Raw genomic sequence first — 24975 nt, 5'->3', positions numbered from 1 at the left:
GTTTTCACTTGATGCCACCACGCAGTGAGGCTGTTTAAGTCTTTAAAAAAAAAAAACGTCATTTTATTCCAAATGTACATAACACATAAGAGGGTTGAAAGGGTTCCGACGCTGCTAGTCGTCTTCTTCTTCGTCTGACGGCGGCTGGTCTGCCGCGGCGTTCCGTTTCTCTATCTTGGCCATCAGCTCTGGAATAACGGGCAAATACTAGATTGAATGAAACCGTCAAGGTTGAGCTGTGGGTGAGGTTCTCCGAATAAGTTTGCCCCGCCCCCTCTGGACTCAAAGGTCGGAATGGACTTACCCTTAGCCGGGTTGAAGACGCCGTTGGTTTGAGTGTTGCACACGTAGCAACGCTTGGACTTGCGGTAATGCTGAAGAGCACAGGTCTCGCAGAAGAAGTGCTTGCACCTGGGAGACATTTAACTGGTTACCACGTTGCAACTGGTGGTAAGAGGAGACGAGGCAGAGGGGAAGAGGCTCACTTTGTGATGATGGGATTCTTAAAGGACTCCCTGCAGATGAAGCACTTAAAGGGCAAATCCTCGTCGTCGCTGCTCACCTCGTAGTTCTCCTCATCTAAGATGGCACAGTTTTGTTCAGAAAATACAGACACAAAAAAAACTCACTTGACGCACCTGAACTCACCATTGGCTCCATATCTGCCCTCTTCCAGTTCCCGCTCAATCTGCCAGCCGTGTTTGTAGTCCGATCTGTCGTGGAGGAACTTGCAGCTGTCTAATAAGCAGCCGAGAAAAGCGCTAGTGTTACTGCTCGAGATGGTAAGTTATTCAGTTCCAGCGGATGACTTTGATATTTGAAATGGTACAAATATCATACCCACCTCCAAAACCACAGAAACCAGTCTCCTTGTAGTCTTTGCAGATGTCCGGCTGGTAGTCCCACCTGACTGTGGCTCTCAGGTGTTCAGGGGCACGGATTGGTCCTTTCCTGTTAAGGAAAAAGACATGTATCAATACTGATGGATTACATGGTAGCAGTCGTAAGTAAGGAGTATCTTGTTAAAGCATGTGCTAAATATTGCCTGGCCCTATTATTCACCTGACCATGCCGGATGAGGCATTGCCCATGGTGGTATCTTTGGGCTTGATAAATTTTTGGTAGTTGTTGATGCCACGGTAGATTTTATCATCTTCTTTTCCCGTCAATTCCTGTTGAATGAAAGAAAAAAAGTAATCGGTCCCTAGGACATAAGCTTAAAAAATAATAAAAACATGTAAGGGAACGTGGATTAAATTGTAAACTATTTGCAAAAATGTGCCATTGGGAATATTTCCCGGTACCTCTTGGATTTTCTGACTCCTCTCAAAGATGGCCTGAGCGTCGTTGTCTCTCTCTGTGTCCAGCTCATACGTAGCAGTTGCACCCATGTCATCGGGTCCCTCCGGTTTCTTTTTTTAGGGCGAGATTGAGAAAATAGCAAACGACTGAGAACGATTCGTACAGCACTTTCACCGAGTCACGAGGCTTCAAACAAAGCAACTGGGAATGCTGAAAAAAAGCTCATTTCAAAACCAGCTCAGAGGTCACTTACCTCGCTCATTGGCCCTGTGACAAGTCACTGAAGAATACACTTCTTTCTCCTTCCCTTTCCCATGAGATGAGGATTTGAACCATTGCACTAAATTGTTTGTTCCACTCTTATATAATAAGTAATATGAAAGAAAGGTCTCCACTCACTGCTGACCGTGTGGACTTGTAGGCAACAGTGATCTTCTTCTCGTCTTTGTCTCCTTCCCCTTCACTGGAAGAAGCTTCATCTCTCTCCACCTTCTTTGTCTGAAAACAAGAACCAGGTCAGGTTCACCGCATTATGAAACTCAAAATGGATTTGTAAATATTCTTATCATTTGAAGAGTACCCTTTGAATCATGGGGTTGACTCGAGTGTCCCTTTTTCCTTTTCTAATAACAGAGCTCTGATCCTCATCGCTGTTGCCATCTGGAAGAAACAAGTGTCAGTTATTTCTATAGATGCTTTCTGTTAAAATGAGGGATGGAGTGTTTTTAAGCTAAATAAACAAAGCTGCTGTTTCACAAATATAAAATAAGACCTTTTAAATAGTTCTACAGGATACAATACATGATGAGCTTATTGAATAGGATGCACTGTGGTACCTTTAGCACAACTTAAACATGAAACATTACCGCAGTAAATGCAATATAAACATTAATATAGCTGTAATTATTTAAAGTATCTGAACAGGTAACTACTTTGAATTTATAAAGATGTATTAAATTAAAACCACAATGCAGTCGGTCTCTAACATTTAACACTGAATTCCGAGGGGCCACGAACGCAGCACATATTAGTAAACTGGAATCTGTCTGCGACGGAGAAAATAAGCACCTCCTTTAGTTTACAGAGTAACTAGTTTGTTGACGTATGTGGCTCTTATTGGGTGCATGTCATTGTTGATTAAAAAAAGAAACTGCCAGTTAAGCCAACTAAGCTAACGTTAGTTTTTGACGCCGCAGCGTTACCAGCACCACACGGGACCGTCTTCCTGGAAAAACCCAAGAACGACTAGCCGATTGATAATTCAGTACCTTTGTCGCTATCGCTTGCTTTTCTCTTTCGTCCGGAGAATTTCTTTGTAGATTTTTTGAAAAGAAAAGTGCAGGGACCCGCTTTTGGCTCTTCCGACTCCGCCATCTTCCCCTCAGTAACACCAACGCAATCACCGCCTTCGTCCGGACAGCGCCCCCTGGCGGCCCGGAGGTCTGCTGCTGGACTCCTGCCGGAGAATTGACTGTAAACACGGTCTTGATATTGCTCTTTGGAATTGTGCGCTTAAAAATATTATTGGCTTTTCATACTAACATATGACTAACATTTTTGTATTTTATCTTCTGAAGTTATACTTCTTGAAAGCTATTTAGTGCGAGTAAACATAAATACTTGAAGGCATCATTTCTCGCAGCTGCGCCAATTGCATGACGTATGCTAAATAAAACCGGAAGCAAAGTTGGAAATAAGAGCATCATCATTTGGCGACCGGCCCAATCACACGCGAATAACTGGGAGGATTTTACTTCGGAAGCTCTAACCGGAAGTTGCGTATTCAAACATCTCTAACTTGATAGTGGGGGGGGGGGGCGCTGTTCCGTCCATCCTCCTGCAGCATCAGTGGGTCCCCGCGAAGGACAGGGGGTGTTTGTAGGACACAGGGCCCGTGGAGGGAGGGGACCTGGCCTGGGCACGGATCCCAAAGAGGCCCCGGGGCCGCCGCTGGATGGAGTCGGGCTGCATTCACACCGCAATGGCTATGGGTCTGACACCAAAAAAGGCGTCTGCTCGGAGCGTCGGTGCGGAGCGAAAAAACCTCATCACGGTTTGCAGGTACGTATCACGACACAATCGAGCCACGGCGTCATCTGCGAGGAGCCCACCGGTCACCGCATGCTGTTCGTTTCATATGTGTACAATCCTGCCATAATGGAGGGTGTTTATTCAATCTTGGGATGAAACACTGGCTCACAATAAAAAGAAAATGCAGAAAAATGGTCTAATATATTTCCAGTAATGCTACTGATGAAGATGATTCATTTTCACCTTCACTTACCTTCATCATTCACTCTTCTGTAAACCTAAGACATTCCCTCAGGTTTTCTTCTGCATGTTCCTGGCTGCACATTTGCTATGTCATTATGCAAGGAAAGTTATATTCTTATATTTAACAGTTGGAGACACCTAATTTATTTCTGTCTGTGCTGATAGTTGCAGGGATAAATTAGACTAGTGGAATGATATTCTTTAATATAAAGCCGAAGAGAAAAAAATAACAGCAGGTGGCCTCCTCCATCACTGCGAGGTTGAGTGACTGAAATGGACAAGGGCATTGGAAGCAGCGCAAGGACTCCTCCCATCAGTGTTCCCCAGCCTACACAGTGAAGCAAATGCTCATGGACTGTGATGTGCGGTCTCCTCAGTCACTATCTCCGAGCTGTAAACCCATGCGCATCAGTGAACTTGACCGATGCAATGTCCAATTTATTTCAGCTCTTGAATTTACTGTTAAAATGTCATTCGGAGAGTTGTGAGGGTGCTTTAACAGTGCTGTCATTTTATGCGCATAGTTTACATTTAAAGTGATCTGTTGTGTATCGAAGTGTGCTATAAATGAGTAGCAAATTCCAACCTTATTTGTCTTCCGACCCCTCTGAAAGCAAAGATTGTCTGCTTCTGACTCCGCAATTGCAGGTTGAGTCTGTAATGTGATCGTTATTGGTGCGTATTTTCGTTGATGTGAATCTGTGAGTAGGGCTGAGAGACTTCTCCAATATCTCCTTTCACGGTGAAGGTAATTTCATATCTTGTCGACATATCACAATATAGTTGGCTTTCAGGTTATTCAAGTGAAATTGAAGAAATAGTGTGTGAAATAACCATTTACTCTTTTTGTAAATGACCTCCTGGTGTTTTCTCATTTAATTATAAACTCAAGTGAAGAATAATCACAGAAATTGTCAAAATAGCTTGATAAATGATTTCATCGTGATGCAATTCCATTGAAAAACTATAAATTATTTTGAATTCAATACTGCCACCACTAGGGGTAAACTATAATTTATTTTTTCGCCTATAATCATCCTGTGACCTTCAGATTTATTGTGATCCCTGAGTTTGGATCCCTTTGGTCTAATGTAAAGTGAACTGTATTTGAAATCTAGACTGCAAATATTAATTATTTTTCTTTATCAATCAAACTGCTGATTATTTTCCTTATTGATGTAATGTATAATCTTGAAATGTATGAAAAACAGAGAAACATATTTCTCTTCATAGAGCCCGAGTAGACATCTGCAAATAGCTTGATTCACTTGGAGTAATAATTTCTTCTGGTCTTTAGTATTTTATATGCCTTGATTTCACCGGAGGCTTGTCGCAAAGTTACAGTTATTATTGCATCGCTACGTGTCTTAAATTTGAAATCGACTCCAGTCATAAATGCTGCTGCAGACAGGCACGTATCGCTTCTTAGATTGTGTGCATGTTGCCAATTTGACGTAATGCATCCACGTCTTTCCCTCATCTTTTTTTGTTTTGTTTTCTAAGAATTGTCTTTTTTCAGTGAAAGTGATTAAAATCTCCTAAAAAAGAAAAAAAGACAAAGTCTGGACTTTGACACACAATCAAGCATTTTTATTCCAGTACCTTTTCGGTTTCAGGTGCTGTCTGCATTTTTAGTTTCACGTACAACGAAGCAAAACAACACAACATCACACGGAACATGCGAAGAAATACAAGTTCTCACGATGGACGCACAACACACAGATTAGCGAAGGGGACAAAAACACTGTTGTATTCGGGTGGGCCTGACCGCTTAGGGCCACTTTAATCATGTGAGCATTTTAATGACAAACACACAGGACGAGACAGAAATAAAAGTCAAACAGCTTTCCATCAGTAATGCTAGCTACAACGTTTTTTTTTTTTTAATCCATTCTCTAATTAACAACACGACATTGATTAAGTTCATTCGGAGGGCAACTTCTATCCGGCGCGTCGCTGTCAGATCCGCATCTCTCTGCATCTTTTCAAAAATGTTTTTCTTCTTGACGCCGCTGTGACGGGAGTTGATTCAAGTACTCGAAGGTTGTTGTTGTGTGTGTGTGTGTGTGTGTGTGTGTGTTTCGCACGGTGTCCCCGGACAGACAGATCCTGAATCAGCGGTGGGCCCCCGGCTGTGTGTTGAAGCAGGCTGAGCGTCGTCGTGTTGGTGCAGGATGCAGGATCCGGGCTCTTATCGCGTTGCTGAGGCGCAGCTACTTCCACAGCTCAAACTGCTGCCCGGCTACAGTAACTAAGCTAGCGTTAGTGCAACATTAGTACCAGAGCAGGCCTTTGTTTTCCCCTAATACACATATGTATTACGTGTGGCCTATTTTTCTTTACTGTCACATTGTACATGTTTTAAAATACAATCAGCACACACAGGGATTAATGCTGCCAACCAGTCGTTGGTTGAAGTTATGTCTTTTTTTTGGGACTTTAGAAAAATGTGGGTTGTTTCTGTTCAGGGTTGGGATCAAGAAATTCACTTGTTCTCCCTTCTGTTACCGCATAACAACGAATAATTGGCATCACAGACCTCTAAAAAGAGAAGCGTATTCACATGATCTGGGTCACCAGTACTTGGCACAGAGGTCTGCTTGATGCTTCAGTGCCTTGTTTACGGGGGGGTCAAACTTAACTGCAGGAGCCCATTTGAATTAGAAACACATATGTACAGCAATAGACATTTGTGTATAATTATGATAAACCTGATCAAACATTTGCACCACCACAGGGAACAGTTTCTGCAAAAAGGCCTCTGTCAGACACTTGAAGGCTTTCCAGTAGAGACTTAAAAACAATAATAATAATGGCAGAGAAAAAATTATAAAAGAGTCTGTTGCAGTCAGGTGAAAAAGATGCATCTTCGAAATGTCTACAGAGAGGAATGCTTATTAAATTTGCCCCTTTGCGGGGAGGAAATGCCTGAGAAAAATCCTGATTCCAACTGCAATGAAAACCCCAAGTTGCTTTGTCTTAGTAATGGCTTTGAAGACACTGTGATGTTTATCATGTTCACAGTGACAGCAGTGTCATCGGGATCTACTGTGACTCTGCCCTGTTGCCACTAGCGACAGCTTCTATTTTAACGCGGCAGGTCTGATGCTTTCACCGGCCGGTGGGGGATTTTCATGCAACTCCAGTGTGTTTAAATCTTAGCCAACATTGTGCTGTTTTAAAAGTGTAGTGTTTTGTTGCATTGGTTCTGGCTTAAAGCTCTCATGCCGTCATCCGCGACTGGTGGATCGCTGTTGCCGTGGTCACGAGGGAACCTAAGAACACACAGATAGGATGAGTGAGACTGGACAGGTCTGCTGTCAGGTGCTATAGAGGGAGTGAAAGGAGGGACGATGGAGACATATTGAGGCTTGAGCTCTTTCCGGGGCGAGGCTCCATAAGTGGAGAATAAAAGGTCCCGTGCCGTAGTAAACACAACTACGTGGTCATGTCTCACGCACATGCCTCTGCGAGTGGGTGGCTCGTTGTGCTTTTAAAAGATTCTGAGCAATAGTAGAGGGTGCCAATTGGATAGCTATGTTTAAGGAATAATGTCAACACATCTTCGGATGACTGGAATAACATTGTTTACTGATTCGGTCTCAGGGAAGCCTCCTAGTTGGCATTCTCCAAGCTATCTTCTACTACCAAGAATGTGAAATTGCAGCGGAGGTTTCTGTCGATCATTCGACTCTCTCACCACGCAGTTATTCTTCATTTTTACCCCCAGTCATGTTCAAACATCTGCTTTACACTCTCAGCGCTTCTCAGCCCAACAACCCGCACCGTCCGTCTCGCACACCGATCCCTCTACACCTCCTCTGACCACCAGACACTTTGCCTGGACAATTCTTCACAGATGGGGCCGGTGAGAGAGAGAGAGAGACACACACACCCTGCTGTTGTTGTGTTTTTCACATCTTTTAGTCTATTCGGATTTGAATTTGTTTTCGTAATATTTATCAAAGTGCACTGCGTTCTTTATCTTGGCGGCTTGTGCAGATCCGGCACGGAACAGGACGTCTCCCCCGACAGTCCAGGACGATAAACAACAGCACTGGCTGGTGGTTACACAATGCTGCGGCCAGTGAGGAGTCTGCCTGTGTCATCTGATCCTGCTGCTTATGCCAAGACTAAAGAGAGAGACAGAGAGAGGACGAGGGAGGAGAGAGAGATCGGGTGGGGAGAAAAAAATGAAAGCTGAGCGGGTTAATGTGAAACGTTGCAAGCTTAGATTCTCCGTCACTGCTGATATGTGTAGGTGTGGTTATCCTAGGTGGTGCTGAGGATCAAACACGCTCGTGCAAGTGTGTAAGTACAGTAGAGCGGTTAGAAAGGAGAACAAGGGGGCCTTTTAAGAGAGCTGAGAGTGGGCTTGGCGTCGATCCAGCCTGAGTGAGAGGGGGCACAAAAGAAGCTTGTCAGAAGGCCTTGCAGTTGTTTTTCAGTGTCAAATCGTACCAAGAGCATTCTGCCATTCCACTCCATCGATTTGCATTTGAGGCACGCCCGCAATTTCCCTTCCGATCAAAGGACTTCAGTTATTTTGAAATAGTCTGGTGTAACGTTCCTCTTGAGATAACTGTGCCTCAACAGTCAACCTTCTGCTCTTACAATTTTGAATGTTATCTCTTTAACAAACTGGCAGCTGTTTATCAGTGCTTCTCATACCCTGGGAACCAAAGCGTTATGAGGAGTCGCTTGGTATAATAAATGATTCTGTCATTGGATATCTTCACAAATTCGATCAGAATTGATGTCTTTCTACGGTCGCTTCATCTCAAATTTGCAAAAGAATAGAATTTTTCTGCAGAAAAACATTTCCAACATAACTTTCTTCGTACAAAGTAACGTAAGAGAAGCACCTGCGCTTTGTAGAAGGTCCCTTTGAGAAATGTGATTACTGGCCTACTGGCGCCTCCTGCCAGGAGGATTTGTTTTTAGTTTGTGGGCTGGTGGGGAGTAACGCACACAAAATCTAGCAGCTCCAAGTTTAAACCTTGAAACTTGACTGACCTACTTCATTTTTGCATTTGACATTATGAGAATGAATTGTTATGCCACTGACCTGTTTCTTTGATAAATCCGGCATGACCAAAAACCTGACAATGATCCACAGGCAAATCTAATCCAGTCTGGGCTCTGTGCAGATGCTGTGCAGATGCTGTAGTGGTGTCCAAATGTTCTCTTTGATGGAGCTTCTTTCTTCTTCTTTCGTGTGACATTTGGTGCCGATCCTCCGACCCCTCGATGAGGTCCCCTCTCATCTAGAGCGTCTTGCGTTTGGGGAAGATGGCTTTCCGAAAAGAGGTGGTGGTGGAGCCCCTGCTGAAGGAGGCGCCCCCCAGGGCAATCTTGGTCTTTCCACTGGTGATGGTGGAGGAGCCCAACGATGTTGTGCTCCTTCCCCTGGTGATGGAGGAGCCTCCCAACGCCAGTTTGGACTTTCCCCTCTTTATGGTGGTGTTGCCCAAGGTCAAGGCCGTCTTCCCCTCGGTGAAGCTGGTATTGCCCATTTGGGAGAGGCTCTTCTTCCTTACCCAGATTCGACGACGGTATTCGGGGCTCACTCGACGCAAAGCATCGCACACTCATGCAGCGCGTCCTTCTCTGCCCCTCGTGGGTAATAGAACCATCTGCTACAATCCAGAGAAGACCAGAATGCTAAGCGTGGATAGCACGACCCCCGTGTGGCATAATGCCTTCGTTGAGATGATCGACGTGGGCTCTGGAAGGCCACATACCACCCATGTGTGCCTGTGAATGGACAGAGGCAGCCGTAGGTGGCCACAGCCTATCTGGGGGGACGGAGACAGTGGAGCGATTGTCCCATCTCCACGACGACACCGGACGGTTGAAGGACACATTGTTGGAAAGGGGGCAATCTGTGGTGACATCACTTTCTTCTGAGCCATTGTTCCCTATAGCCTCTGATTGTAAAGCGTAGCCTCTGTGTACAACGTCCATACCATATGTGGGACGAGTGGCACGGCGTCCGATTTGATAACAGAAAAGATGGATGTGTTCACGTCCTAGTTTAGGCTTTGATTGCACCCCTCCTGTATTTGTATCGTGCTTCCATTGGACATATGGGTGTGGTTCCTTCAGTTGGTGTTAACTAGCAGAACGTGTCCTCGCTGAACTGTTTCCAACTCATTACAGCACTGAAGTCTTTGCTTTCTACCGTTTATGTTTCAAGGATCAATCCTCAACATATAGTATCTTAAAAAAAAACCTCCATTTACAAAACAATCAAGCCAAGCAGTGTTTAGGCATGTTACTTTTATAAGCATTGTTACATCAACCAGCTTTACAGTTGTCTAGTTTAAAGCTGTGTTTTCTGGTGGTTATGGAAATGCGGCAATCAACCAATTTTATCGGCATTCACAAAAATACCACATTTGTACCAAAGATGTCCACATGGTGATGACTGTACATGCACAACATACAGGAGAACAGTGTTGGTGAAAAAAACACACACTCTCTTGTGTCCCTCCACATACATCCCACACAGCAGTTTCACACTTTCCCCTCCCTGCCAAGAAGACACACCATAAACCGTCATCTCCTCACTGTCACATTTGCATAACACGCTCAACATGGCTTTGGAAAATCTCACTCTTGATTGCAAACTCATTAGAAGTTCACTCCCCTTTGCACTTTCTTACTGGGGAATTCACCTTTGCCAACAGGTAACAGATCATAAAAATAGCAGCTCCTCTTTTTCTTCTTTTTTTGACTCTTACTACTACTGACCTGTTAAAACTGACCAGATCTCTTAAAAACATCCGTGGGTGTTTTTAAGAGTGTGCAGGAATCATGAGTGAAAATCCCAGTAGATGTTGCTGTGCGTTTCCGTGCCCCTGATCAGGGTGGTTTTGATCACAGACACGGACTTGGTCCCATGGGTGAAGGTCAGCGTGGTGAGAGAGCTTGTGGTCTCCCCTCGTGTAACGGTGGTTTTTCCCAATGCTATGTTGATGCGGCCCAAAGTTACAGTTGTTCTGCTCCAGAAGACCGAGAATTTTCCCCAGGAGATGGCGTACTTAGTCCTCAGGATCGAAACGCTGCCTTTGGTGAAGGAGGTCTTGCTTGACAGGAATGTGGTTTTCCACTCATTGTTAGCGTCTTTTTTGGGCGGCTTGGCTTCCCTGGGTGTCCTGGCCCCGGCCTCAGGGTTCCTCTCCATCTAGGTGGTCCCGCGCTTGGACATCAAGGCTTTGCGAAATGACGTGGTCGTGGTTCCCCGGCTGAAGCTGGCCCGTCCCAGAGCCACCGTCGTCTTTTGCCTTTGGATGGTGGAGTCTCCCATGGAGGTGGTGGTCACTCCCCTGAAGATGGAGGAGTTGCCCATGGCTACAGTCGTCTTTCCCCTGGCTATGGAGGTGCTTCCCACTGCCAGGGCAGTCTTGCCCTCGGTGATGCTAGTGTTTCCCATGGAAGCGGCGGCAGTCACCCGGAGCCCGTGCCTGGATGCCGGCTCCTAACACACAAGCTGCATTACTGCCCGGTGTGGAGCAGGGTCAGAAGCCAAACTAAATCTGCGGCAGCGGTTGTCCTAAATAGATCAGACCACCGTGCACGGATGAGGGAGGAGGGAATTATTTGATCATTCTTTGATGCCGGCCGGTCCCTCGGAGAGACGAGACCCAGAGGGACATGGAAGGACAGCGCGCACAAAGGCTGAGAGGACAGGGGGTTAATTGTATTGTTTTCATGATAACACCGCCGCAGCAGTGAAGGGGTACATTGTGCAGTACACAAGACAATTGGGGTGACCTCAGTATGATAAGATGGCGTGGTTCCTAAACAAGAAAGAAAAAACGCTCCGCTATTGTTGCAGGGTTCAAGTACAGTAGTACACTTGTCTGCTCGGGTACAGTACACGCCGGCATTTCAGCGGCTTGTGAAGAATAGACATGCAAAGTTGAATGTTTTATCCTCTGCATTGTTTGCCTAATTGCCCCCCTCCCCTCTCTGTGTTCTTCTATTTCAGATTCTCGGTAAAGACGCTCCTAGAAAAGTACACAGCAGAGCCCATAGATGACTCAGCCGAGGAGTTTATTAACTTTGCCGCCATTTTAGAGCACATCCTCAGCCACCGCTTCAAAGGTAACACTACAGGTAACATATAGCACAGGACCAGATGGACTTGGAGAAGTTAGTTAAAAGGAATTTGAGTTCAAACCGTAATATGAAACCGTAAGCAGGGAAACAAAAAGCCCTGCGTGATTGTACACTGTAGCAGTGTCGTAATGGAAGGAGTGCTTCATTGCTGCGCTTTAATCTCCGACCAGGTTCAGGAAGCTGGTTCAGCTCAGATGGGCAGCGCAGCTTCTGGGAATATATCCGGATGGCGTGCACCAAGGTGCAGAACAACTGCATCGCCAGCATTGAAAACATAGAGAAGATCAGCACATCGAGGGCAAAGGCAAGGATGTCTGTGTGAGGGAGTGTGTGAGAGTGTGTGTTGTGTGTGGGACACTGCAAGAGAGAGCAGCAGGAAAGCCCTCCGCCCCTGCTCACTTCTTAAGTCTCCCACAGGGTCGCGCCTGGATTCGAGTGGCTCTGATGGAGAAACGCCTGTCTGAATATGTGTCCACTGCTCTGAGGGACACGAGAACTACCAGGTCAGACTACAGATTTTGAATATGGACAATAAGCAAAAGATTTGAATGACATCATGTCACAATTTCTTTTTTTATTCTCTGCTATACCTTCACGCTGTACATGAATCATTAATGACTTTGTCAGTGTAAAGGTCTGCTCCAGATGTTTAAAATGAAATGTACTATTAAACGCAGGTAGATGCCCATCTATCATTCATTTATCTTAAAGAGATAATAACCACCTCTTCACCTGACAGGAGGTTCTATGATGATGGGGCCATCATGCTGAGAGAAGAGGCCCAAGTCCTGACTGGCATGCTGATCGGATTGAGTGCCATTGACTTCAGGTGAAGACACCCGCTGCAGACTCTGATATACAGAGGCTTTAAATGTTAAGCAAAGAAGCCCAAATAATTTTATATATATATATATATATATATATATATATATATATATATATATATATATATATTTGTACGGTATTTGAATAGCCCTTTATGTCCTGCTCCTTTGTTTTAAGCCCAGTATTTAGGAATTTAAAAAGTCCTGAAGTAGATTTGAATATGGCATATTCCACTTTAGGAGTACAGATTATACAGATACAATTATCATCAGAATAGTTTTGATGGCAAAGTAAGTATGAACATACAAATAATTTGAGTATTTTGCTGCTGTCAATGCACATAAATATTCATGTGGATAAAAACAGGTACAATTAAACTACTTTGATTAATATGGAAAGGACAAGGATTTGTCTTATTATTGATGTTTTGTAAAATACAAAACACAAAACAAGTAACCGTTGTCTCTGTGTAGTTTTTGCTTGAAGGGGGAGACTCTGGATGGGAAATCCTCAGCTGTGATTGACTACACGCCCTACCTGAAGTTCACTCAGAGGTGAGACTGATCGTGCCCCTCCAGGTTTACCTTCGCGTCTGTGTGCACGTGTGACGCCGTAACGCTGTCGCCTTCTCGGCTGCGTAGCTACGACTACCTGAGCGATGAGGAGGACCGTCACAGTGTGGACAGCAGTAACAGCGAGGAGAGTGTCCCCGAGCACCCCTACATCCCTCTGGTGACCGACGAGGAGAGCTGGAGCAACAAGTGTCGCAAGATGGAGCAGAGGTTTAAGATCGTCTACGCCCAGAAGGTGACGCACAGCAGCCGCGGTCTAATGCCGTGTTTTCTCACAATGGCTTTCTGAGTCCCTGTGTCCTCACTCACATGCTGCAGGGCTATCTGGAGGAGCTGGTGCGCCTGCGGGAGTCGCAGCTGAAGAACGTGGAGACGGAGAACAAGCGGCTGAGAGCAAAGGTGGAGGAGCAGGCGGTCCAGAGCCAACAGGAGAAGAAGGAGCTGGAGGCCGTCGTGCTCGAGCTGCAGGCACAACTGTGAGAAACGGCGCAACAACCACGTGACAGACAAAAACAACACCAGAGCACTGGTGTCATCCTGTGGTGCATTTTTTTAAAGTTTAAAAGATTAAAAGTGATGCAAACGGCAGCGAAAGAAAGCAATCCTCTGTGCAGATAAGAAGGCCGACACCAGCTAGAAAAGGGGTCCGTTTGGAGAAAAAGAATCATAAAACTACAAACAGTCTTTATTGTGATGGAACATTTTACTGAATGAAAAGAGATTGTCATTTTCCTTCAAAGATGATTAAAATAAAGATGGGGGATCTTTTTCCTTTTACCGCCTCTTTGAACGCTCAGGCTCATATTTGTTTGTCGCTAAGCATCAGTTCTGAATTGACTTATTTGCACTCTGTGCTTCATGCAGCTCGGCCCTCGTGCCCTGTGATTCCTCCCATCTGGCTAAAGATCTTTCCATCCCGCTGGTCAACCAGTGGTCCGTCATCACAAACAACCAGTCCGATGTCAAGCTTTTCCGCAGGTAAACGTACAAACAGTGGGTTTATATTTCAACATTATTATATTTTATTCATAAATCTAAATATATTATCCCTATTGGTCAAAAACACACATCCGGGTATAATAAGCAGATCCTTATAGATTATAAATGAGGATAAGAAAAAGATCCTCATAGATTAGCAATTAATGTAGAGAACCTCCGATGTCTGTGCCATAATAGTGTTTTCTTTCCACCCAGGAGGAGTTTCCACAGTTTGGAGCAACTTTCTGTCGAAGTCAGTCTGAACTCTGACTCCCAAATAGCCGATGGGAGACAGAACGGAGACCTTGCTTGGAGTTCAGCAGGTGCAAATGCTTTCACTCCTACTACAGTCATCCCATCATGTTCACCACATTTAAACTCATATTTACTGGACTGTAGTTCACTGTATTACATTTTATGCTTTACCTCTAAGTCATTAAGAACATTTAAATTGGACCGCAGTCTTAAAGTAACATTTCTGCTTGAGTGTGAATTCATTTGCTCTGTTTCCACTGCTTCAAAAAACCCTTTCAGAGGCGGCCACCCATGCACGTGTACATACGTACTCGCACAAAGACAGGCTTGATGGCTGTTGATGGCGTTTGGCGTGGGCGGCTCGAAGTATGCGCCATCAGAGGCTCATTCTTATTGTGCTTTTTTTTTTGCGCTGTTTTGTCTCCGTAGGAAAAGACAATACTCCCTCCATGCTGGGTCTCTGTGGCTCTCTGGCCTCCCTGCCGAGCTCCAAGTCGCTGGCCAGCCTCAAGTCCAGCGAGTGTTTGGTCAACATCAGCGCGGAACCCAGCCCGGCGCTCACTCCCAGCTAGCTCCCGACCAGCCACGGAGATTGAACCCCTTCCGCCCGTCCCGCCTGGTGATGCTGCGTTGACCGCAAACCCGACGAAAAACCCCGCTTCCATAATCCTCCAAGACCGTCTACAGCTCTGTGAGAACAGGGAAGTCATGACTCCATTTCTGGATTTTTGTATACACTTACAGTGAAGTCTCCATGAAGTTGAAAGGATCCGTCATGCTTTTGGTTCCCTCCCTTCTCTTCGCCTTCGTCCGCTCAACTCCTCTCAATCGCTCTGCCTCGACCACTTTGTCCTCTCTGTGAATCTCTTCATCCCAAATCCTGCAATCGCTCTGCAAACTCCTGTCACACCTTTATCCAAAGCATCCCATTCTTTCCTTAAATTGTACTCTTATGTCGCTCTTTATTTGAATATCAGCTTTCTTCCCCCATAGTGTTTGTGCAACTGCTCTATTGGATTTTCTTGTCAGAAAGTGACCAAAACGGCACATGCAGCCTTTTGGATCTCCCAAAAAGAGATGTGATGATCATTTTAAGAGATACAGATAATCCATATAAGGAATAGAATGGGTTTTTACAGACTGTCTTCACAGTGACTTAGCACTAAGAAGTAAGTGTTATGGGTGTGACGGATCTGGGATTATTCTTGCTTGAATAATCAAACACTGTTTAAATCTGTGCAGCTAATTATTGAATTAATCCAATCCTACAGCACAGCATACGTTCACTTCTCTTATTTTATCTTTTTTCTTTTTACATGTATATTTAGAGTTATTTCTGTTGGGTTTGTGTTGCAATAAACTGCCTTTTTCCATTATGAGTGTCTGTTTGTGTTTGTGTTGCATGGGACACATGTGCTCTGGCTCCATCTTGTGGTTCACCGCTGTCAGGTGTAACACAACGCATAAATCCCCCAAATGCTTGTTAATTCTTAAAAAATAACTTGAGGGTCTCACACGGAAAACGAATGGTTGCCTAAATAACAAATACGAGATCAATCTTTTAACAAACTAGACCAGGTTGCACAAATGATTCCTCCAGATGCATACAGAATATTCTTTTCACGCATCCTGCTGGCGTGTCCATTTCCAAGATGCTGAAGCCTCGACCACCTGCGTGGCAGCTCTCCGTAGAATTCTGATAGACCGTTGTGGCTCTTCTGCTCCTGTGCTTTCCATCTCCGAGGCTGCAGATCCGATTGGATAGTTACAGCATTAATAGCATTTAATAGCATTAGCAGTAATAGCGACATTGGAGCCACCGGGGCCCGATGTGCCCCACGCATGAAAACCTGAGCAGCAGCCACTGTTGGTGTTTTCCTCTCACTGCACAGCGCTGTGATGAGGCTTTTTGGTTATTTCCCTGCTGCTCGCACAGCAGAACTATCTCATCCATCCAAACCGCTGACCTGAGGTCCCTCCCATCCTTTTAGTTTGACTAATTTTCACTTACTTTATACTTATTGATAAATCCTCTTATTTGTTAGATATTATATTTGTTAGATTGTGGGTCTCCTGGTTTTAGAGCCTGGACACCGTGACCTTTGACCCCTTTATGATGAAGATTATGAGAAAATCTGGATGTGGATCGAATCCGGTTGTATGTGGTGTTTTAGTGAAAGACCTTCTTGGGCTGTTGTCCAACACTGTTCCCAATGTCATGTGTATTTTATGAGAACAGTGAAACAAACATTGGGCGGAATAGTAAACAGACTACGCAAAGCCTTTTAGTTGTTATTTAAACAATTTCTTTTTATCAATTATGGTTTGTGTTATTGGAAGATTTAGCTAATACAGTGGACATAATCTTGGTGATTAATTTGCTACAATGGTAATACATCGAAGATAAAAAGCTTTGTTCAAACTATCATAAACCTGACTTAGATATGTTTTAATAGCAAAACTAGTTAATTAGACATAACATAATGAAATGATATCAAACTCAATGTCATTTTAATTTGTTTATTCTACTCATCATGAAATCTGATTGCATGAAAATCATGCAATTTGTTATAACGTGCTTGAAATAGCTACATCTATATGCCCCTCTGGGAACCTGATCCGTTCTTCTATGAGGTATGTTAGAACGCTTTGAGACCCTGTAGTGCCCTTTAGGGGTCCCTGACCCACACTTTTAAGACCATACACACCCTAGTGAGTAGACCCCAAGGTTTGGACCAACTTGACCAGCTTGAAGGATAGGAGGGGAGGTGCTATGAAAAAAATGTATGTAAGTGTAAGGGAGCTTTAATTTTTCTTTATGAGGAGGGTGTGGGGGGGGGGGGGGGGGGGTCTCTTCAGGAGACAGATGGGCGTGAACACCAATACGTGCTCAGTAGTACTGTGCAGCAACCAACCAGATCTCCCTCCCTCGGACTCACACACCGCCCGGCTGCCTCGGGTTGATCCGACCTGTTGTGTTGTCACTCTGCAGAGACGAGCGCAACGAGCGGCGACCGCGTTCACACCGCGACGTCAGGATTCATCCACGAGGATGCGTTAAAGCGCAAAGCTGCGCTCAGATCCCACCTCTCTCTCTCCCTCTCTCCCTCTCTCCCTCTCTCTCTGCGCCTTCAACCCGAAAGTAAGCAGGAGGAATCATGGTCATCTTCACAAAAGAAAGCTCAAGCTGGGTGCCCGAGAAGAGGCTCGATCGGAGTTTTGGATCGTCCTCGTGGATGAACTGAATGCGGACCGAGTGGGAGTCAGCGCGGCGCACGGTTGCATTGGAAAAAGTGAAGAAGAAAAAGCGGAGCCGCGTGTGCGTGCGTGCGTGTGTGGGTGTGCGTGTGTGCGTGTGTGTGTGTGTGCGTGTGCGCGCGTGTTTTGAAAAGCGGAGCTCGGAGTGGGGGATGTCGGGCAGAAGTGGAGGAGCGCCTCGGGGTTGCAGCAACGCCAGTCTGCAGCCCCTGAGAGCCACGGTCCCGTACCAGCTCCAGAGGGGCTCAGCTCTCCTGTGCAGGGAGGTCAAGACGGGTAAATGCACACTCTGGGGGAGGGAGGGCGGAGGGGGGGGGGGTCATTGCCCTCCATGTGGTCCAGGGTTTCAAAGCGTAATTTGGTTCCACATGATGATGTTACGAGTTCATTTTAGTAGATTTATTCTAGAGCGGCCCTGACCACTAACTAGTTTTTTGGGTCATTTAAGTTTTTTTCATTCAGCTACTTGTTTTTCCCCTCCAAGAAACCTCTAAGCACATCTCTGGTAAACATAAGATTTCAAGTGGGGCTTTTGGTGTGATTCTCTGTGGGGAAATCACACAAACTCTTTTCCATCAAATTGACTAATTGATTAGTAAACCAGTGCTTGTTAGTGGACCAAGAATTTCTTTGTTTGAGGACTGTCCCGTTTCCGTCCATATGACTTATCTTTTTGTGTATTGTATCAAAAAAGCCTAAAAGAATAACCGACACAGGAAACTAATCAGCAACTATTTTGACAACCCATTGATGCTTGAGTCGGGTTTCAAGTAAATCTTTTCTTGTCCCGGCTTCTAAAGTGTGAGGAAGGGCGCTGCTTCTCTCTGTGTTATATTGTGAAAACAAAAAATGTGTAGGTTTTGAAAAAAAGACTATAAGCTCTAAAGCTCTAAAAAAAACTATGATGGACACCAATTGATGATTGGAGAAATTGATTAGCAGAGTAATCAATAACAGCAATAATAGTTTTGCAGAATGAAATGCCGTCCTCAGGCACTCACAACTTTGAATGACAAAAAAAGTGTGGATGAATCCTTACATTTTAACTTAACTCATTTACAACACATGTTAGAAAAGTAAAGCAACTATTTATTTAAACAGAACCTAACAGACTGGATCTCAAGACTGTTACTATTAAGGAAAAGGCCTTTTCGTTCTAATTCAGGGAACTGTTGACTAGCTGAACAATGGAGGCTTTTAACCCTGAAACATAACACTGCTCTCATAATGTTATTTGGACACTGAGTCGCCTCTTTGCACTCTGACCTGTGGGATCTCTGCTTCACGCTAACGCAGCAGCCTCTCTATTCGACTTGTACTGTAACTGTGCCACTCACATCTGCATGTACTGGTATTTATTTATACATCCAGTCTGCCCTGCAACATGACATGCGTGTGTTGTTTGCGGTAGACGTATTTGTAGTCTGTGGGGACTGTTGCCAGCGCTGTGTCGTTGGATGGCTTTGCTCCAGGTCAAAGGCATGGCCCACACCTGCCAGAGATTACAAAGAGCTGCCAACACGCACGCACACTCGCACACAAATGGAGCGCCGCACACTGCATGCTATCCGGTGGGGAGGAAGCCTGGGAGCAATTTTGTGAACGACTAGTGTTGCGATGCTGTTTAAAAGGGAGTGTCTTTGAAACAGAGTTATATATATATATGTGTATGATATGATATGTATGTATCATATATATATATATATATATATATATATATATATATATATATATATATATATTCATATCATACATATATGTATGTCACATCCAGTGTCACACAGGCATGATTTTTCTCTGCAAGGCCGTCATTGTTCGGACAAGCAGTGACTTCTGGCTTCCGAGGCACCCACGTGATCTCTGACGTTAATGTGCTTTCATTTGTGTTGCCCGAAAAGCCGACAGGACCACAGCTCGCCCGCCGAGGCCCACCATCCGCCGGACCCTGTCCCTGGACGCCATCGTCGCTCCCTATCTGCAGGGACATTGGCCCAAAGAGGCAGAGATCCCGGCCATCACCTGCGTCAATGACAAAGCCACGCAGGTAAATATGAACACATCGGGACACTGCGGGGACACTCCAGTGTCATTGCCGTAATTGAACAAAACTAGATCAGCGGCGGTTTGTGCCCCGAGAACGCTTCGCCCATGAGACCTGTTGCATCACGTTGCAGGAAGAAGAAAAAAAATCAGCCGGGAGACCAAATGTTTGCTTACGTTGCACGTTAAGGATCTCTATAGACGAGATATCTGATGTCAGCGCTGCAGGTGTCTGGTGGTTCCAGTTGGCCGCTGCGGGTGGAAGGCAGCCAACTGGAAATAGTCGTTTTTTTTTTTTTTTCTTTAAACTCTGCTGTTCTCGCCCCCCCCCCTCGTCTGTATCTGCTCCTAACTAGTGCACAATGCCCAGAGCAACATCCCCAAGCTCCGCGGCTTCGTCTTCGCCTATGACACAGTTTAAACCCGAAAGAACCCCCCATTGCCTCCATTGTGAGGAACAAACCCCTCCTGACCTCATTATACAGACACCCCATCCCCCAGCACTCTCTCCAGCCACACACACATGCAGCCGACCTCCACCGCCCACCCAGCACCTCCTTCTGCCTTACTCCCTCGCCATTACTCCAGATGATATAGCTCATTGTTTCATTCCTTATCGGGTAAGAATTGTCCTGTGGGCTACAGATGGCCGTGCATGCGTGTGGAGAAATATCCACATTTATGTAACACAAAGCAAACCAATAACAACACAAACTATGACCACATGGCATCGTTGCAGAAAATAATCGCCGAGATCTGTGACAACCAAGTTAATGTGCCAGGCGTTTATCGAGCAAACACCTAAATATTCTCCGCCTCAAGTCTTCCAAACTTGTGGATCTGCCACTTCTCTGTTTGTTAGTAAGTTTAAAATGTTGTGGTTTGGACGCTTGAACCTTAACGAAATGAGCCCCATGAGCTGGAAACACTAGCCAGACCAAATGATGATGAGTCTTTTTATAGGTTTGGTCCCATGCACCCCCTGTTCGCGTTTAAGCAGGGTGGGGGTTGTTGGTGTTAGATAATTCGGGGGGGGGGGGGGCTGCGTTGGCAGCTGTAACTCTACACCGATGTCACTTTATGACTGACTCATGCCGCGTTCCGACTCATTTAGCCGGGGCGATGCATTACGTATGAGTGGACCGGACGGGACGAGCTGGTGTCTGTGTTATCTTGTCGGCATCGAAGGAACCAATGAGATTTCTCTGGAGATGTAGAGGCCGACTCCAGAGGAGCGGCTCGGGTATTTTGGGGGACAGCAAATCATGACATAGCCGCGGAGCAGACGGAGAGGGCTAAATGTGTAATGTCGGCTGCCCCTTGTGAATGGCACAGACGCCCAGTGAGGGGCCCAGCGAACGCGTGGACCGCTTGACTAGCGGCACCGGAACCGTGACTGATCTGATCCTGTGGGTCAACTCAACCCTGGCCTTCACCTGCCGGTGATGAACTGCCAACCGTCTGCTCCCAGTCTGCGTCCGGGAGCGGTCGACCCGGCGCCCTCGGGTAGAAAATCCAGAGTTAATGTGAAGAAATTGGTACGGACGTACGAGGGAAAGTTGTGAGTGGTGACTGACAAAAGAAGAAGTGCGTAACTTTGTGAACAACAAGGTTACTTGGTGCGTGCGTGTGTTTAAGTGCAGCGAGGCGTTGTATGCTGGTACTTGCACTGTATTTATAGTCACACCGTGATGTGGTTTGGGTTTGTGTGGAAGCGGAGCTGTTTTGCAGCTCTGGGTGGATTTTCTCCCTCTGTACAGCTGCTGTGGGGCAGGTGTGAAAGACAGCTGTGGGGCGTCACTTCTGTGTTGTGCTCTGAAGCTGCAGCGTCTATTGGAAGTGCAGAGTTTGTAAAAGGACCTCGACTGCTGCCGAAAAACAGGGGCCATTTTACACCAAAGTCCCCAAATACAGGACTCTTTATTCACCACAGTGTAATCATGTGGTATTTTTTTTCTCCAAAGACTCCAAGTTCCTGGACAGAGGAGACCCGAGGAAGGAGAAGCGCCGGCGGACACAAGCGCTCGGCCTCATGGGGCAGCGCGGAGCACCTGAGGGAGGCAAGTGGCCATTTATCACTAAATCAGATTTCCGGTTTTCCCCCTGATACTCGCACCCTCCGTTCTGCGCCCTTCCTCTGGTGCTGCACAACACAATCAGAATACACGGGGGGGGGCAGCGAGTGAACGCTTTCAGAATGAATCGTCGTGCCTCCTGAATCCTCCCTTCGCTCCACCCTCCGTCCCTCAGGTTGCCAAGCTGAGGAACCAGTTGCAGAAGCGCTCCCGCCATGTCCCTCCGCCGGCAGGGCACGAGCCACCCCACCACCCCCTGTCAGCGGGTCACGCTGCAGGCATCACTCAGGTAGCCCGTGTTCTTTTTTCCTTTTAATGCCATATTTACTTATTGTATAGCCTGGCCTTTGCCAGTTAAAAATGACCAACCTTTACTCGACTCATAAATAAAGCGGCTGAATAGAATTTTTAACTCCAGATTTATTTTACATGACGGTTGTTTTTCTCCTTTTCACAGCTGAAAACTGAATTGACAGATTTATAGTTGTTATACACCCGCAATGAGGACCTAACCTACAGAATACTAGTCTTCTCTTTTTTTAAACTATCTAAACAATGTAACTAAATCTCACATTTGCACTTGGCTTTCTTTTGTGGCATTTGATGAATGTTAATTTTCAAATACTGTGAGGGCTCCAATTCCATTTTTCACATATTGTCCTCCATGGCGGCGACTCGCCTGCACCGTACGACATAAACAAAGTGAATCCATTAAGTCCGTTCCCCTGTTTTTGACTTTTTTTTTTTTTTCAGACGCCGCTGAACAGACTCGCTCCGCGGCTGCGACGCAGCGTTGAAGGCCTCAACTTAGAGCTGGAGGAGGCGTTTGTTTCTGAGAAACCCGAGGATCAGCATGAGGTGAGGCCACGGAGCTACACTGACAACCACCGAGGGTTAAGTTGAGTTAGCTTAACAATCAGCTTCAGCTCTGTCGTAACAAGAAAAAAGAAATATATATAATTTGATCCTGAGATTGGTTTCATAACCTCCTGGGGTACTCAAAAAATATACTTCCTGCACGTACCGACAGAGCAAGTCAAGTGTCACATCATCAAAACACCAATAGTAACGTTTTCCAGATGGGAAAACACACCCCACTGTGTGTTGTTTCTTTAGCTACTCTGACTCCTTCACTTGTTTACCCCTGATCTCTACAGATTTTGGATATCCCAGACGGCCACAGGGCCCCCGTCCCTGTGCAGAGATGCAGCAGTGGCTCACAGAGCGAGCCCTCCCCCGGCCCCTTGGATCTGGACCCTTCCCTCTTCTCTCCTTCTCAGTCCCCCTCTCCTCTAGATCCATCGCTTCTGTCTCCCTCAAGTTCCCCCTCTCCATTGAACCCGTCTAGTTTGTCTCCATCACAGTCCCCCTGTCCCATGGGAGAGCCAGGTGGGACAACTCTTTCTTATTTTTGTGTGCGGTGAGGTTTTCAAACGTGTATTTTTTGCATTATTAATAAAGGTTTGGGTGTTTCCGTCGTTTCTTGCAGAGCCGGCGGACTGTGAGACGGCGTGTCCCGCCCCGTCCACGCCGCTCCCTTCGTTTGCATTGGATCCTCCTCTGCTGCAGCCTTGCTCCTCCGCTCCTCGTCCCAGCAAAACCTACTCCTTCCAGCGCGAGCCGCCAGAAGGCTGCGAGCGAGTACGAGTGTGTGAGGAGGGAACGTAAGTTAACTCATCATATAATCTTGTATTGCCTAATTATATATATATATATATATATTTTTTTTTTACCAGTATTTCGCTTTTTAATATCATGTGGAAATTTCCCTAAACTCCCTAAATTCTGACATTTCCTAATTTAAATCAATCATATCCCAATAGCAGACTTAATCGTTATTATAATGTTATTATGTGTAGAACTAAATGCAAAGTTTTGGCTTTTAAACCCTTGATACCCGTACTCTTTTGTACATACGGCCTTTTCTCTCTAGGTCTGCCTGTCAGGACGAGCCTCTCCTCCAGCCGTCCTGCCCTGACCCCAATAAAGTTAACTTTACCCCCCACGGAGGCTCCGCTTTCTGCCCTGTCAGTCTCTTGAAGCCTCTTCTGCCCTCCATGGACCTCCTCTTCCGCGGCCTGTCGGTCTCTCCGGTCACCGGCTGCCCCGGTCAGGCCTCTCCCACGAGGCACCTGGGCACGCAGTAGGTGGATGTCTGAGCCGAGCCTCCTCTCAGGACTGACCCACGCGGTACTGCCAGAACCCACACAAACTGGATGTGCTTTATCTGCCATCAGATGCCTGTGGTCACATGGCTAATCACTGCTGCATGGACCATGATCACTGTGATCAAAATATGAGACTCTGGGACTGATGCTTTAGATGAACTTTAGCCTTGAATCTGGCTGCTTTACTGATTATTTCCACTGTATGGAAACGTTTTAGCTGATACTGTTGGGAAATAGTGAAAAAAGTTTTACAGCTGAATGAGTGCTGATGCTTTTAAAAGTTTTTATTTTCTCTTTTAGTTATGTGTCAGCGGTCCAAACAGAGACTGCAGTCTGCTGGGGATGTTTTCTTCTTAATGTCCAAATAGGTGTATTCAGAGTCAACCATCCAAGCACTTACAAAACAAATATTGCTTTTTTACTACCATTTAAGTCAAACAAAGAATTGTTTAGTTTGATTTTCAGCTTAATGTGAGTACTTGATGGGTTTGTTCCTTTAACCTTAGAAATTGTGTTGTGAAAAAGGTTTAGCCTTTTTGGCCTAGAGTTTAATTATGGCCTGCTTTTCTACATATGTAATTCAAGCAAGATATATAAATATATATTTGTATCTTTATAAGGAGGCTGGTAGTACTGTTTTTGTATTCACTCAACAACAACAAACCTAACGTTGTATTGTTCATACACAGGAACGTGTTAGTAGCTCTACTCACAGGCAGCGGGCATTATTCAAACCAAACCAAAGCAATTTTGTCAACTTTTTTAGAATTTGAGTGGTCCTGGGTGTCTTTTGTCCAATCGGAGACTCTTTATGTCAATATTTCTTTGGAATATGAAAGAGGTTGAGTCCCTTCATTTGAACTAAATGGATGAAATCTGTCTTGATCAGCATTAACGCTAAATAAAAAAAATATACCTGCAGTTAGGTAAGATTTATCAGCCGAGTATTTCCTCTGAACTGATAATGCACCCAATTAAAACTTTGACTATTAATACTTAAACTGTTTAATGTGCCACTGAGCAGAATTACCACGTTTTCTCGGCATGTAAATATATTTTTTATATATTTTTATAACTACTGTGGGGGTTGTTGTTGTTACT

General features: G+C 45.4%; 4 protein-coding genes and 1 long non-coding RNA gene across 6 annotated transcripts; 2 read left to right on the top strand and 3 right to left on the bottom strand.

The window, feature by feature from the left end:
* Window positions 1-33: 33 nt before the first annotated feature.
* On the bottom strand, window positions 34-3200 carry rnf113a (ring finger protein 113A). Its single transcript, XM_040190678.2, has 11 exons — window positions 3101-3200; window positions 2571-2758; window positions 1883-1962; window positions 1702-1800; window positions 1305-1412; window positions 1063-1172; window positions 845-951; window positions 649-738; window positions 486-579; window positions 305-411; window positions 34-188 (listed from the first exon to the last, which is right to left on the bottom strand). Exons 1-11 carry the CDS (start codon window positions 3133-3135, stop codon window positions 115-117), a joined length of 1092 nt encoding a protein of 363 aa, XP_040046612.2. The 5' UTR covers window positions 3136-3200; the 3' UTR covers window positions 34-114.
* Window positions 3144-15709, top strand: rundc3aa (RUN domain containing 3Aa). Of its 2 annotated transcripts, none has more exons than XM_040190667.2 (11): window positions 3144-3363; window positions 11573-11688; window positions 11874-12007; window positions 12121-12206; window positions 12443-12532; window positions 13002-13082; window positions 13170-13335; window positions 13419-13576; window positions 13965-14078; window positions 14295-14401; window positions 14763-15709. In XM_040190667.2, exons 1-11 carry the CDS (start codon window positions 3257-3259, stop codon window positions 14903-14905), a joined length of 1302 nt encoding a protein of 433 aa, XP_040046601.2. In that variant the 5' UTR covers window positions 3144-3256; the 3' UTR covers window positions 14906-15709. The 2 variants fall into 2 exon arrangements, with proteins under 2 accessions (XP_040046601.2, XP_077939759.1); XM_078083633.1 differs by having other exon boundaries at window positions 3227-3363; window positions 11573-11700.
* On the bottom strand, window positions 5145-9237 carry LOC120827627 (uncharacterized). Its single transcript, XR_013451300.1, has 3 exons — window positions 8645-9237; window positions 7472-7709; window positions 5145-6851 (listed from the first exon to the last, which is right to left on the bottom strand). It is a non-coding gene; the product is annotated as an uncharacterized LOC120827627 (long non-coding RNA).
* On the bottom strand, window positions 10620-11155 carry zwi (zwilling). The gene has a single exon (XM_078083643.1). The coding sequence runs from the start codon at window positions 11012-11014 to the stop codon at window positions 10766-10768; it is 249 nt and encodes an 82-aa protein (XP_077939769.1). The 5' UTR covers window positions 11015-11155; the 3' UTR covers window positions 10620-10765.
* A 1504-nt stretch (window positions 15710-17213) lies between the features above and the next one.
* fam117aa (family with sequence similarity 117 member Aa) lies at window positions 17214-24810 on the top strand. Its single transcript, XM_040190676.2, has 8 exons — window positions 17214-17867; window positions 19490-19635; window positions 21596-21691; window positions 21882-21995; window positions 22460-22564; window positions 22864-23095; window positions 23196-23370; window positions 23640-24810. The coding sequence occupies exons 1-8, from the start codon at window positions 17579-17581 to the stop codon at window positions 23851-23853; spliced, it is 1371 nt and encodes a 456-aa protein (XP_040046610.2). The 5' UTR covers window positions 17214-17578; the 3' UTR covers window positions 23854-24810.
* Window positions 24811-24975: the final 165 nt, after the last annotated feature.

Source organism: Gasterosteus aculeatus, chromosome 11 (genome assembly GCF_964276395.1).
Source record: "Gasterosteus aculeatus chromosome 11, fGasAcu3.hap1.1, whole genome shotgun sequence".
In the NCBI taxonomy this organism is placed as follows: Eukaryota; Metazoa; Chordata; class Actinopteri; order Perciformes; family Gasterosteidae; genus Gasterosteus; species Gasterosteus aculeatus.
Note: the sequence above shows the minus strand (reverse complement) of the source record. Positions and strands in the feature narration are given on the sequence as shown.